Source organism: Diceros bicornis, unplaced genomic scaffold (genome assembly GCF_020826845.1).
Source record: "Diceros bicornis minor isolate mBicDic1 unplaced genomic scaffold, mDicBic1.mat.cur scaffold_124_ctg1, whole genome shotgun sequence".
NCBI lineage: Eukaryota > Metazoa > Chordata > Mammalia > Perissodactyla > Rhinocerotidae > Diceros > Diceros bicornis.
The window spans coordinates 693566-708239 of NW_026691044.1; the positions used below are offsets into that span (position 1 = coordinate 693566).

Here is a 14674-nt window from a genome sequence, read left to right on the forward strand (position 1 = left end):
GGATACAGTGCAGGTCATCCCAACAGAGAATTGTCACAACTCGAGTAAAATTCAGGGACTACTTTATGTAAATAGAGGAAGAGCTCCTGGTTACTAGAACTGGACCACAGACAGGTGCTGGCTACAAGGCTAACTTGACACCAAGTCCTTCGGCCGAGGAGACTAGAATTCCTTAAATCCCCTAAAATCAGCTGCTGCGGCCCCTAGGATAGGCCGTGGATCCAGGTGGCCAGCTGGTCCAGGGGAGGGCAGAGGGCAGGAGCCTTGCAGGGATATCAAGGCCGATGGCAGTGGCCTTGTATGTTCAAAGCCAAACTTACAAGGCAAGATCTTCCATATTCTGCCTCTGTGATTCTTCCTGTCAGGGCATCTTCATGAGAAGAGATGATTATCTTCCCCCTTGTTCACTAGAGAATTCTGTTGTTACCCCTTCGCTCTCAAACTAAAGATGACCTATGAGGCTTTGTCCAGTTTTGCTCTTCATATTAACTTGTAGAGTCTCGTGTCCATTCTACAGGTTGAGTTGGACATTTCCTTGTATTTACTACTGTTGCCAGAGACCAGGGAAAGGTCAGCACCACCACCGAGATTTCCTCTCCCAGCAGCCTGGGCAAATCACCACTTCCAAGTAGGAAATGAGAGAGAAACACACTCTGGCAGCGGGACAATGTCATCATTGGTTGTTTAACTCTTGTTACCAGTATAGTTTTATTTCTTGGGGGAAGAGTGTTGACCTAGAAATTAAGAGACATGGGTATTTACCTGTCCTGTTAATTTTTACTTTTTCTCTGCCTCTCAAGTTGGCTGTGATAAAATCTGTGCCCACCTCCCTGCCCAGGACACATGAGGCGATATGGGTAAGACAATTTGGTGCCCTTTGAAAACAGATAGGCAGTGTGGCTAGTAAGTTTCCTGAGCTCCCCAGCAGACTTAGCAGCAAAGTGCAGAGTGTGTTTATCCTTGATTGACAATTATGCTTTAAAATAAGGGCAATTCTCTTTTTGCTTAGTGTCTCCTTCTCAGCCACCAAGTTTTTCTACAGTCTTCTCATTTGAGGGAAGTTCAGGGGTCATTTCTGGAAGGATGGGGATACTGCAAGGTCACATTTTTCCACATCTCTTTCTCAATCCAAACCAACAGCATTCATGCAATGAGAGAGTCGATCTTGGATAAACCAGCCCAGGTTCACAAGAGTGGTCACATTTCACATACGTACTTCACAAGCAGAACACTTCAGCATGACATAAGATTCAGGCCACAAAAAAATGTATTATTACAAGTGTAAGTTGTTGTAAAGAATTAAATTATGCTGCAAAATAATCAGATGTTATTTTATCTTGAAGACATTTTAATTTCAATTAAATGTCAGGAAGCAAATTAAATCCAAAGTAAAGCTTAACCTAAAATTATGTCTGAAGGCTGGGTCTTTGAGACCAACGGGAATGTGGCTAGAGTTTATTTTTATTTCTTTTAAACACTGTAGGCAGCAGCGTTATTGAAAAAAGCCCCTACAGAAGAGTGTGACGATAGTTCGGCCGTTCACAGTAATGAATCATCTTGCAGCTTGCCATCTATTCTGAATGACAGTAGTGGAATAAAGGAAGCGAAACCCACTCTATGGCTCAACAGTGTTCTTACAAGGGAACAAGGTAACTGTTGTTAAAGGGTCTGTCCACAGCAAAAACGCATTCAGAGTCAACGCAAACACCCTTTCTCAAGGTGTACCTATAAAAAAGCAGACTCAAGAACACTTCTAATTTTAATATGTATAATATGTTATTTGTTTTATACCACCTTCCAATAAATATATGTTTTCATTCAGTCTAACAGGAATAGGAAACCTAATTGTAGATCTGCTGTCCTGCTGAATTTCCAATAAAATAAGTTTTTATAAATTGAAATCTTAACAGGACTAAGCACTTGGCAGTAGATAATTATTATCATCCCACAAAGATGAAGATGATTCTATGAAAATGAGTCCATCAAGTACTTCACATAGAGTACTGTGAAGTTTTTGATATCACTTAATAGAATTTACTCATAATTGGTAAACATTCTTTTTAATTATAATAGAACCTTTTATAAGTTTAAACAGATGATTAAGAATCAGAGTTTATGCCCCCCAAAACTTAATAACCAATTTTTAGTATCCAGAAATTGTGATTATTATTTTTTTTTAAAGATTTTATTTATTTATTTTTCCCCCCAAAGCCCCAGTAGATAGTTGTCTGTCATAGCTGCACATCCTTCTAGTTGCTGTATGTGGGACGCGGCCTCAGCATGGCCGGAGAAGCGGTACGTCGGTGCGCGCCCAGAATCCGAACCCGGGCCGCCAGCAGCGGAGCGCGCGCACTTAACCGCTAAGCCACGGGGCCGGCCCGAAAATTGTGATTATTTTAACGTTATTGTTAAGACATGCCAATAAACCGCTATAATGTATTCCCAAGAGAGCTATGAGTTGCTCAGGATATATTCAGAAGCTGATACACATGCACAGGATTTGAGGCTCGCTTGTTTTAAGCCCCAGTCAAATTTGATAGATGTCAGGCTAAATCATTTTGCATGAAAGCAACATAGAGATACCTTAGTTTTAGAATAGGTTTCTTTTTAGGAACAGTACTATTTCAGACAAGAAATAAACTAAGCAAAGAAAGGAGGTGGGGAAGCAGTGAAAATAAAAGGAATGGCAGTTAAGAAAAAAAAAAAAGCAAAGGCCTATTCCGTAAATATAACCTTGAAATACACTTTTATTATCTTGTGTTTGATTTTTAGACGTTTCAAGTGGCTGCGGAGACGAGAGCAAGGAAGAGAGCATGGCAGCAAAGATTCCAATCACAGGTAAAGTTATGGTTGCCTAAGAGTTTCAAACACAGGATTCAACCTTGTTTTATAATCAGAACATTCTAGGTTAGTGGTGTGTGGACTCTGCTAAGAGCAAGTATATTCAACTACTACGTGCTGGAGGGGACGATTAATTGTAAGAGCATGATGTGTGCGCTTACATTAGCAGAAACTGAGGTGGAAAATAAGCATGCCTATTGAATTCTTCATGATCATGTTACACAGTTACACGTGTGAGCACCCCATCACATAGCCTTTCAGCACCTGCGTCTGTGTGACAACGTCAGTCTCCGTGGGGAACACCAGTCAGTGTGTGGCCAACTACAGCTGTTTCTGATTTTACTCTTTTCTTTCCTGTGATAATTGAATGTGTCTCATTAAAATAAGAGCAGGAAAAAAAAAAAATGCCAGACAAGAAGCTTGCTTGTGCCTCAGTTACAAAGCCCATGTGATAATTTAAAAATTTTAGCAGTAACGTTTCATCAAGACCTATTAAGATTTCTGCACATGTATTACGCTTGTTTAGCTGGAATCTGAATATCATTACATTTTTAGTTTTAGAATATCAACAGCAGCAATGAGTATTCTGAACAGAGTTCTATTTGTCATACGTCTAAATTTACTAGGATCTTATTTTGTAAAGTGGTACACTACTTCATTATAAATTCAAAGGTCTGACTTTAAATATTTATACAAGTAACCACACCACTGCACTGCGGTACTGAGGCATGCATCTGCATATGTGGTCGTTTTGTTGTTTATAAGCGGAAAAGAATAGCTTTCTTTTATGACAATACAATTCATAGCCTGATGATTAATTTTTTAAACTCATGTTTCTGTGATGAACTCTGGTTTTGAAAAAAGAGTTTATAATAGAGCAATTATTGTATATATTCTGCATCAGATAATATTTCATTCCGAAATACAGAGGTTTTCTTTTCTTTTAAACATTTTCCCAGTGATATGTTTATTGCATTTTTATTCTTCATTTTGAGAAAACTCTGGTAGCGTTCCCTCTTTATTTTTTTGTTAGTAGAAGTGTAGATGATCCCAAATTGCAGATAATCAAGAAGTCATTTGGAGACTTTTCTCTTGCATTTATCTTTGAATGCAGAAGTATCTAATGACCTCTGAATTTATTTCAGTTAAAATTATAAAGACTTATTGGAGAGAAACCAGGAAGTGATCTCGTTGCCCATTCTTGCTTCTCTTTTCAGTATTCTTTCCAGTCATTCCCTGCTGTGAGCAGATGACTGTCCTCAAAATTAGTGCAAACGTTATTTTCTCATAGACTTTCTTTGTAAGAGAAGAGATAGTTAAGTACTGGAGTTTCAAATCTTTCTTTTTTTCTTGTAGAAAGAGGTGTGATGTGCCTAGAAATAATAAGGGCTATTTACCATTAAGATTTTTAAAGAAATTTTAATTCCAACAACCTACCATCAGTCAATTAATAGTTGGCAGTTTTAAAAAAATGCTTTGTGGGGCCAGCCCGGTGGCGTAGTGGTTAAGTTTGCACGCTCTGCTTTGGCGGCCCGGGGTTCATGGGTTCAGATCCTGGGCGCGGACCTACACCCTGCTCATCAAGCCATGCTATGGAGGCATCCTACATACAAAATAGAGGAAGATTGAGAAAGATGTTAGCTCAGAGACAATCTTCCTCAAACAAAAAGAGGAAGATTGGCAACAGATGTTAGCTCAGGGCCAATCTTCCTCACCAAAAAAAAAAAAAAAAGAAATAAAGAAAAAAATCCTTTGTGCCTGTTGCATGCCAAAGTTTTAGACATATAAAATAACTTGGGAGATATAAAAATAAACTTTCAAAGCCATTTACTTTGAGCATTTCCATTCTGTCCTCGCCACCATACTCTCTTTCTTCTTTGCTCCCCACCCGCTGGACTTCCCATGAAATTAATGTTTGAGGGCCTCATGTGCCTTGACTCTTTAATGCTGTTGTCATGTCTGTGATTGAAACTACTTTGCTCTCTAAGTTCTTTTTTCCCCAGTTTTTTAAATTGAGATATAATTGACATATAACATTGTAATAGTTTAATCTCTAAGTTCTTGACCATTATCTCTTTATTAAATCTTTGTGTCTTTGGCATAATTATTGGAGATTTGGCCTTGGTAGAGTAAAGCAGGTATATAGTTTGATTTAAGATAGAGTCTGGGGCCAGCCCAGTGGCGCAAGTGGTTAAGTACGCGCGCTCCACTGTGGCAGCCCAGGGTTCTCAGGCTCAGATACCGGGAGTGTACCGACGCACTGCTTGTCAAGCCATGCTGTGGCAGCATCCCATATAAAGTAGAGGAAGATGGGCATGGATGTTAGCTCAGGGCCAATCTTCCTCAGCAAAAAAAAGAGGAGGATTGGCATGGGATGTTAGCTCAGGGCTGAGCTTCCTCACAAAGAAAAAAAAAAAAGATAGACTCTGCCTCCCCCTTTATAATAGTTTTATTGAGACTTTCCTGTTTTATGGGCTGCATTCCTTCTAGAATATTCCAAAGAAAAGGAATATTCCAGAGGCTGTTCTCAGGGTTGAGGGGATGTTGCAATTGAGCCTGGGCTTTGGCATCAGCCGTCAGTGTCAGCATTTTACTCCCTGCTCTATTTCTCCACCTCCCTGAGCCTCTGTACTGGGAAAGCAGACATACCACCTGGCAAGATGGTCTTAAAGTTTACATGAGATCGTGTGTGTGCAAGTGCCAGGCGTGTACTACACACTCAATACATGTAAGCTGCGATTTATAATAATAATATTCATGTGAATGTTAGTAGTAGTATTGATCTTCTGCACTGGCCCCACAGTCCCCAGTTTTTCAAACCAATGCCATCTAGTTAAAAGGAATCTCACAAAGCAAACTCAAAGAGGAAAAGAAGCAGGGGGCTGGGGGTACAGTGCCACAGAAAGCATAATCCTGAGACGAGTCTTGGAAAGGCATCTGAACACCATCTCCTGAATTGCGGTAGCCACTTGGGACCAAGACTCGCCCAAGCCCTGTGCTGCCATAATTCCTCCTAGACAGTGCTTCCCAGTGGTACCGCTAAATTAGTTTCTGCAAGAAATTTCCACTTAAGAACTCAATTGATGATTTGAATCCAGAAGGATATTTACCCTATCAAAAAGGAATCTTGAGGAGAGTTGCATGATATTTTTGGAACTTCTAATTAGTCCCGTGGAGAAACCCTTAGAGAAGAATCACAACAACGTGGTGCAGTGGCTCCTGGGGCTCTCACTGGTCAAGGCCCAGCATCTCTGCCTGTGAGTGCCTGTGTGCCATAACTCTTACAGGCTCACAGGTGAGGGCGTTGCAGGGCACACGGTTCCCAGGCGACAGTCCTCCCCTGCTGTGCCGCCTCACCGTGTGGATGGGCGGATGCAGCATTTCCCCAAGCGTGTTCTGTGCAGGCTCCACCCCGAAAATGCTTCAGGGAATACACATTCTCTGACCAAATCCCGCATAATCGCGCTCTCCCTCTGCAACATGCACAGTGCAGGGAGCACGTTGAAAACTTTTAGACTTTCAGTAAATGACCCATTTAAAGGTGTGAACTTAAAGTTTCAAATAATTATCTTCTATTTGAAAATGGAATCCTTCCTATGAACAGCCAACAGAATTAATATTCTGTGGAACATGTTTTGGGAAATATACACAGATATACACAGAATGTTTTTTAAAACCTTGAGTCTAATGAGGGCACCAGTATTCTTAATACCCTAAAATTATCGTCAACGTTTTCCCATGAGTCCTTTTTGTGGGAATCTCCCTTGTGGATGAGATTGCTTTATAATGAAGCTTTGGCTACTTTAGTGTAACTAAACCCAGTTGATGTTATGATTGAAAGTTACTTGTTAAAGCTGCTTCCTGAATTGACGAATTGACGACCAGCATGTTCCAGTAGTGAGTTTGGACAGTCCAGAAGTGCTCTTCTTTAGTGTGGGTCCTTCTGCGTGACTATTTGCTTTACAGCCGTCTCAGAGGAGATGTAGTAGAGAAAGACACCGAAGTGAACCCAGGCAGGCACCAGGAGTTTGGGCAGAATGGAGGGGAAGCTCTGAATGATGAGGGCCCTGGGGAAGTTTAACCTGAGAAGGGTACAAAAGCTATCTTTAAATATTTGCGAGGCCTCCACGTACAAGACAGAACGTTGATCAAGCGTAATTTTAGAGTCTCTCAGGGGGCTCTGTGTGTGAGTGGTGCAGGGAAGGAATTCACAGCTCAGTAATGGAAGAACTTTCTAGCTCTTCTTTGAGGCAAAACCAAGCTGAGTGTCTTCCAGGTATAAGATTCTGTGCTGGGTGCTTGAACCATGGCAGGAACCTACTCTCTAGAGGGACACTGTGGAAGGAATTCTTGTTTCTGGAACTGACGTTCCTTCTAATGCTAAGAGACTGTGATTCTCATTCCATATGAAAGAAGTCAAATGTGCCAATATTCTCATTTCTTTATTTCCCTTTCTTATTTGCTTATCACTTCCAAACATAGGTCTCCTTGGCAGAGGGGCTCATCCTTAAAGAGTTTGCTGTCACTCTGAAGGCATCTGCTTTGTTAATCATTTGCAGAGTGTTGGTTTCATAAGTTGAGCTCCTGCAATCTGTGCTAAGATTTACATAGAAACCCTCCCGTACACAGACCCACACACACAACCAGAATAAATATTCCCACAGCCTGTATGATCTGTTGTTGTTAACACAATCTACCCCTTTCATTAGTCTGGTTGTTCACAGTGAAGAATTAAGGTAGAAATCAAAGAATAATTTTGATATCTATGAATGTGTGGTTTTCTCCCTATAATAGATAGTATATCATTTGCATGTATATTACACCTTTACTTTGGCTAAGTCCTGGGAATAAGACTGGGTCCTTGCCCCTCCTAAGTCTTCATCATTTCTGATCCTCACAACAGTCCTGTGGGGTAAACATTAGGGACCCATTCTACAGTCAGTCCAACAGAAACTTAGGAAGGTTGAGTCCTGCTCAAGGCCATATAGCTAGTGTGTTGGATCTTGAATCGAACTCAAACTTCAAGATTTAATCCCTGAACTCCTTCTGTTCCACCAGCCTGCTGCTTTCGTTTTACAAGAGAGGCGACTGCATCAAGGTGTCTGGATTAATTAAACATCAGTGTATATCATCACAAAAGATGAGCTCCACAAGGATGCTTTGCGAGTGATGATGAGCGAAGCTATACCTTTCCTTTCTCTCGTGTTAGGCCTAGAGAGGTGGGCACTTGCAAGGATTTCCGAGTATGGATTTTGCCAGGAGGTGTGTGTGCCCTTTATACAGCGGGGCGAGCCTGAGTACACGTGCAGGACTAGAATACTCAGGTCAGTGCTTCCCTGGAACACTTAGACCAGGATTAAAGCCATGCTTATCTAGATTATGAGGGAAAATCTCATCTGAACTACTTATACCCCCAAGTGAAATTTCCCACGTTGGCAATTTTATTTGTATTCATACTGAATTTACCTCTGAGAGTGAAGTGAGTTTTAGTTTTAGCAAGTGACACAGGTTATGCTAAATGTCATAGAAACCCGTCACCTGACACGGTATCTGGCACACAACACAGTGGGCACTCAGTTTGTCAAACGAATGAATAAAAACGAGTTGGAATCCAAAGATTAAGGAGTTTCCTTAAATGCTTGTTGATTCAGGCCAGAACGCTGTCTCTTTCACTCAGTCACTCTACCAATACTTTCCCCACCCCACGTGCCCATCCTGGCAAAACTCATCTCCTTAAGCTCCGTGTGAAAAGGGCTCTCAGCTTTTATCTGAAGAGGATTAAGCCTCTAAGAATGTCCATTCAGCCTCTCATTCTTTTGACTCCTATTCTCTCGGTCAAGCTGTGTTGAAAGTGGTTGCCTGACAGTGCCGTTTCTCACTGATATTCTTTGGCAAGCTGAAATATTCAATGTCATACTAAGGTATGTCCATTTAGAAGCTGTGAGGGAGGTCAGCCACTTGGGGTTCTGGGCAGTGCTTCTCAAAACGTTATTGCTTGAGTTTTACATCAAATTGGAAAAGGCTGGGAACATACAATAGCCAGGTTGTCATTGGTGACTGGATTTACCCTGGGAGAGAAGACTGTGGTGACAACGTTGGACGCCAGAGTACAGTGGCGTAACACTCCACTAAGGAGACTTTACTAAGAACGTGTCTCACCTGTCCTGTCCCAGAAATGCACGAGGATCAGGAAAGACGTGTTACCTGCCAAGCCTGGGAGCCCCAACTCGTGCAAAACCAGGGGAACCATCTCATGCTGCTGGATTGTCCATTGCAGTCCCTGTGGCCCTGTCTCTGTGGTAGATGTCAGGCTGCTGGGGCTTCCCCTTTGCTGCTACAGCAAAGCGTCTTCACTCATGACATTACAGGGCGGTGGTGTTTGTTTAACATGGTCAGTAAAGAATGAAAGGCACCTTTCTGAAGAGTGTTTTCGATTGGTTGCTCCTGCATTCAAGGAAATTAATTCATAAATGCCTAGAGAAATTCTCCTTGGTCGTTGACAGTAGAATCCTGGGTGGATACCTATGCCCCAGCCACACCCTTGACCAGTTACATCAGAACCTCTAGGGGTGGGGCTCAGGCATCAGTCTTTTATAACACCCCCAGGTGACTCCCCAGGTTTGAGAACCATGGAGCAGGGGGTCTCAAAGCTGAAAGAGCCTTTGTAGGTCATGTTGTGAAACACCTTCATTTTATGCAAGAGACTCAAGTGGGGAGAGAAGAGGTTGGGCTTCAGATACTTTAATAAAATCGAGGATCACGAAGTGTATTATTTTCCTAGGGCTATTGTAACAAAGTACCACAAACTTAAAACAACAGAAATGTATTCTCTCCCAGTTCTGGATGCCAGAAGTCTAAACCAAAGGCCAGCAGTGCCGTGCTCCTGAAGGCTCTAGGGGAGAAGGCTTCCTTGCCTGTTGCAGCTTCTGGTGGCTCTCAGTTTGTGACAGCTTGACTTCAGTCTCTGCCTCCATCAGCACATCACCTTCTTTTCTGTCTCTGTGTCCACTCTTCCTGTCAGGATGCCTGTCATTGGATTTAGGGCCCACCACAAATCTAGGATGATTTCATCTTGAGATCCTTAACTAATTACATCTGCAAAGAACCTATTTCCAAATAAGGTCACATTCTGAGGTTCTGGGTGGACATGAATTTTAGGGGAGACATCATTCAACCCACTGTAGGGGGTGAAGAGAGATTTCTTCATATTTTACATTTCTAACATCTAGTTCATCTTATACATTGATTATTCCTGACCCTACTATAATGCTAATGATAATATTATTGTCTTTATTTCTGATTCTTCTCATTATATAAATCATTGAATGCAAATTGCTAAAAATATTGTTTTTAAAAATATTTAATTATGCCAATAAAATATAGCTTCCTGATCAAGATTACTCAATCTTTGAAAAGTTCAAGATTGCATGACTTGGAGAGTTAAAAATTCCCCTCCCATGGCTGAACAATGTTAAGTGGCAGGCACTATGGTTATAAATTTACATATGAAGTAATACCAGCGGAACTGTTCAGTTCAGTTTTGGAACATTCGTTAAAGTTCAGTTACAAGCCTGACATTTATTTTCAAGTGTAATTGTTGAATTACTCCATAGAAATTAAGAATGTGATGTAAATTTTTTTTTTTAACTGAGGAAGATTCACCCTGAGCTAACATCTGTTGCCAATCTTCCTCTTGTTTTTGCTTGAGGAAGGCTAGCCCTAGGCTAACATCTGTGCCAGTCTTCCTCTATTTTGTATGTGGGTCACCGCCACAGCATGGCTGACAAGTTGTATAGGTTGGTACCCAGGATCCGAGCCTGCGAACCCAGGCTGCCGAAGCGGAGCATGCCGAACTTAACCACTATGCCATAGGGCTGGCCCCTAAATATTTATTTTCTGAAGCAGCTTCAGGCAACTCATGTGAAGTAGGAGTTTCTCTTCTCTGTACATCAGCAGTCTCTGAGAGCACAGAGAAACCTTGGCAATAGATTTACAGGCCCACAACACTGGGGGAGTGGAGTTTATTGCAGAAAGTCTGGACATGAAAAGTGATTCTCGTCATGGATCCAACCTATGTATTTCAGGTTCACATTGACTTATGGCCTTTGAAAAAAATCCTAAATATAGATGAGTTTTCTGTATTTTCAGAATTGTGAAGGCACCCATATCCTAATATTTTCTTGTTTTCATTTGAGCAGATTACTAGACAAATGACTTCTGGATTTTCAGTGATAATATTTATCTTTAGAATTAATTTTAGAAATATATGTCACAATTTTTATTTTATTTTACAAAAATGACTGTTTGCTGCATCAGCAACACATCTAGTAACAGTGTGGAAAAAAATTTGCATGGGTGTAGAAATATGTGAAAAGTAACAGCACTGGGAAACTCAGTGGACAGAAAATACTTTTCAAATTTAATTTTTAAATTTCTACATACTTCCTATAGGAATAGTAATTCCCCTTCCTTACTCAAAGATGCCCAGTTCTTTGTTGGTTCAAGGTTGTTTTTCTATTTGTAGTGATGGTATTGTTTGCATCTCCCTTTGTTACTCCTTTTCCGGGCCCAACTTTTCTTTCTTTCATTAGGGATTTCTGCGCAAGCCAGAGGCAGATTCTCTGCCTGGAGACACCCCTAGAGGCTGGTGAACCCTGCCTCTCTCTGGTTCTTGTAATGAGTTGTTAAAAGCACTTTTTCATCAAATATTTTCTTTTTCTTTTTCTTTCTAGATTTAGAAATATTTTAGCAGGTGTACATTTGCATATAAAAGAGAATAAAAGATAAGAAGTTGAGGCTTTTTCTTTCTTCCCTCCTCAACATCATCTCTCTCCTATCTCCCTTTATTCAGCATGTTTTCGCTTTCCTTCTCTGGCTGTTTCCATTTTCTAGACACGAAATGCATATCCAAAAAAAAAAAAAAAACAATCTCAGTGATTCTTCACCACTTTGTAGGAAGATAGATGATTGGGTTTGGCTGGCTTATGTAACAAAGTAGGGAAAAACATATTTATCTCTTTGTGTCATCAGTCTGGAATTAATAGCCAAGGATGGATTTTAACCCCCGGACTCCTTTATTTTATGTTTTAAATTGCAATATTTTCTACTTTTTAAATTAAATCTTGACACAGATTTGAGTGTATAATAGATGCTTGACTGAGAGATCCAGAACTGAAAGCTTGAGCATGCAGATATATTTGTTTCTGTGTGTACCAGAACATTCTAATTGACAATAATTGTATTCTTTAGAAATATTTGTTTTATCTAATTATACGCACTTCTCAATAATTTTCTGAGAGTTTGACATGACTAATGAGCGGAAACGTTTCTCTGGAGTTCTCAGTCACAGGCTGGAAAGTAAAGCCTTAAGGGGCTACCTAGTCCTCGAATTTGCAGACTTAGGGTTTACTTGCAGTTGAGAAGACTCAAGTCTTTTCTCCTTGGAACTGGAGGAACTCAGCCCCCACTTGTCTATAGCAGGCTGATTTGAACTCTAGACTTGTTACTTTTGCTCTTTTGTTCGTTCATTCATTTCGTAACTATAAATCTGCAGGGCAATACAGTGCAGCTTTGAACTGCTTGATTCTTCACTATCCTTCTTCCTTCTAGGAGAGCCTGGGCCTGAGTTACCAGAAACTTCATGCCCGTAGCTTTGCCTACTTGACTTATGAAGTTGGCGTCCTGGCCAAGACCTCTAGGCTTTTCCAGGAGGAGGTCTGAATTGTTCGAGTGCCCCTAGCAAGACGTAGACTCTTGCCTCCAAAGAGTCTGAAGCCTGGTCTATTTGATACAAGCAGCTACTTAAAAATCTCCACACAGCTCTTGCAGCCTGCCTTGATAGTGTGTTCCCGGGTCTCTCAGCTCTGTCAACTACGGAAGCTTTTGCTAACATCTAGCTTATATCCCTTGGCTGAAGTTTTTCTCCGAGTGTTCTTGTGCCACTTTTAGGGAACACAGAAAAAATTGCTCACCACCATCTAGTTTCGAGGTTTCCAATGTGTTCTGTTTGGCCTGTGCAGTGTTGCATTTTTTTTTTTTAAGAAAGGCAGGAGTCTGGCAAGACTAGGCCCACTTTCCCACCTGGCAGCAGTTGGCTGTAGCCGGAGAACAGCTGTCCCCCCTGGCCAGGCATGTGCTCTCCAGCTGGCCAGACTCACTTCTCTGTGCTACCTGCTTGGCCCCAGAGCATCTGCATTTATAATCCTGCCCTGTCCAATCTATGCAATTTCTGTTCTTAAACCCTCTTCCCTTGTTTCTATGCAGGCTATGTAGCCTTTATCCTCTCATTGTTATTTTTTAACCAAACCTTAATTTTGTTTTTCCTTTTTGGGTTGTTTCCCAGTCCTTCAAATGTTTTGTGCAGCTCTTCTGACTAAAACAGGGGTGACTGAGGGTGTGATACATGCCATGGGAGAATGACCACAGCTCTGAGCATCTGCTGCCCGACACAGACCTCCTGTTAGACAGCAGCACCTGCCGCCTGCTCCAACCCCTCTGGCTGGTTTGGTGTCTTGGTCCTGCCTCAGTTAGTGTTTCTTCCTCCAAGTGAATACACTTAATCCTTTCACCTTTTAAACTTCACTTTGCCCTTAAACCACACGAGGAAGCATGCATCGGGGATGGGAGCAGGCCATGTGCCCAGCAGTCCTCAGCTTGATTTTGCCAACCCTCTATTACTTAGGTCAGGGCGGCTATGTCCCAGATAAAAATTGTCCGGGTGAGCTTCACTGACTTTCCGCTTAGAGAAGGGCTACAGAAGGTTTAAAGATCAAATACCAGTAAGGAGCTATGGCTGGGAAGCGGGGTGGGCTCTGGGAGAACGAGACTGGAGAGACAAGCTACATCCCTCCAAAACTGTGTACGGTTGAAAGCAGACTCAGGGCAGCCTTGAAGGGAAAGGCCAGTTACAGAGTCCAAGTCCTTCAAGAAGCAAGGGAAGGGTAGATCCTACAATTCCTCACCCACAAGAAAAGAAACTTTGTAACTATGTATGGTGACTGATGTTAACTAACTGTGGTGATCATTTCACAATATGTACAAATATTGGATCATTATGTTGCATACCTGAAACTAATATAATGCTGTATGTTGATTATACTTCAATTAAAAAAAAAGAATAAGAGGAAGGAAGAGAAGGAAACCAGAATGGAAAGTGTGTGGAACATGGAAATGGCCTTTCTTTTCCAGAGTGGTAAAATAAAATGGTCCCTTGCTGCTAATGTGAATTCACTTCACATTCCTCCTTTGCTAGACTCAGACCAGTGATAATATCCGTACTGTCCTATATTTGGACAGAATACTTAATCCTCCCAAATGTGAAATTAACTCACAACTACTAGCTTTATATTTTTCACGAAAATCTTCTCCTAAAAATAAAAGGCACGTGTTTTCTGAGGAGCAGGAGAGCCAGCTCACTGGAGTCAGATGATTTACCTCACAACAATAGATGAGAGGAAAGCCTAACTCCAGCTTCCAGCTGCCAGGAGCCTTTGTTTACCAAGAAGCTACTCTTTTTTTCTTTTCCTATTCTTTTTTTTTTTTAACTTTTATCTTTGCTCTCTTTTCCTTGACCAAGTCAGTATAATTGAGTGCAGAAATAGCATATGGTCATTATGATCTGGACTTGTATCCTAAAAGCTGAAAAACTTTTTGGTTGATCTTTATAGAATAAAAACAAAACAGAACATTTTTACCTCTTTTACAGTGATTCCTTACCTTTTTAGAATTCTTTGATTTTATTGATACTTCTCCTCTCCCAAAAGTACCTTACCACAAATCTGAAGTAATATAGGTAGTAGGACTGACAGGAGAGTGTTATGATGCTGTCCTAGGA

At 41.2% G+C, this 14674-nt stretch overlaps 3 protein-coding genes across 3 annotated transcripts in view; 2 read left to right on the forward strand and 1 right to left on the reverse strand.

Moving 5' to 3' along the window:
- LOC131402530 (adhesion G protein-coupled receptor E4-like) overlaps positions 1 to 14674 on the reverse strand; it is a 494190-nt gene that overhangs the window by 466993 nt on the left and 12523 nt on the right. The window lies entirely within an intron of this gene.
- LOC131402526 (centrosomal protein kizuna-like) overlaps positions 1 to 14674 on the forward strand; it is a 283064-nt gene that overhangs the window by 262951 nt on the left and 5439 nt on the right. Inside the window, 3 exon segments of the mRNA XM_058537229.1 lie at positions 801 to 857; positions 1484 to 1649; positions 2773 to 2838. Coding sequence (XP_058393212.1) covers positions 801 to 857; positions 1484 to 1649; positions 2773 to 2838 — 289 coding nt within the window.
- The window catches only part of LOC131402539 (5'-3' exoribonuclease 2-like), a 141438-nt gene that overhangs the window by 70612 nt on the left and 56152 nt on the right, over positions 1 to 14674 (forward strand). The window lies entirely within an intron of this gene.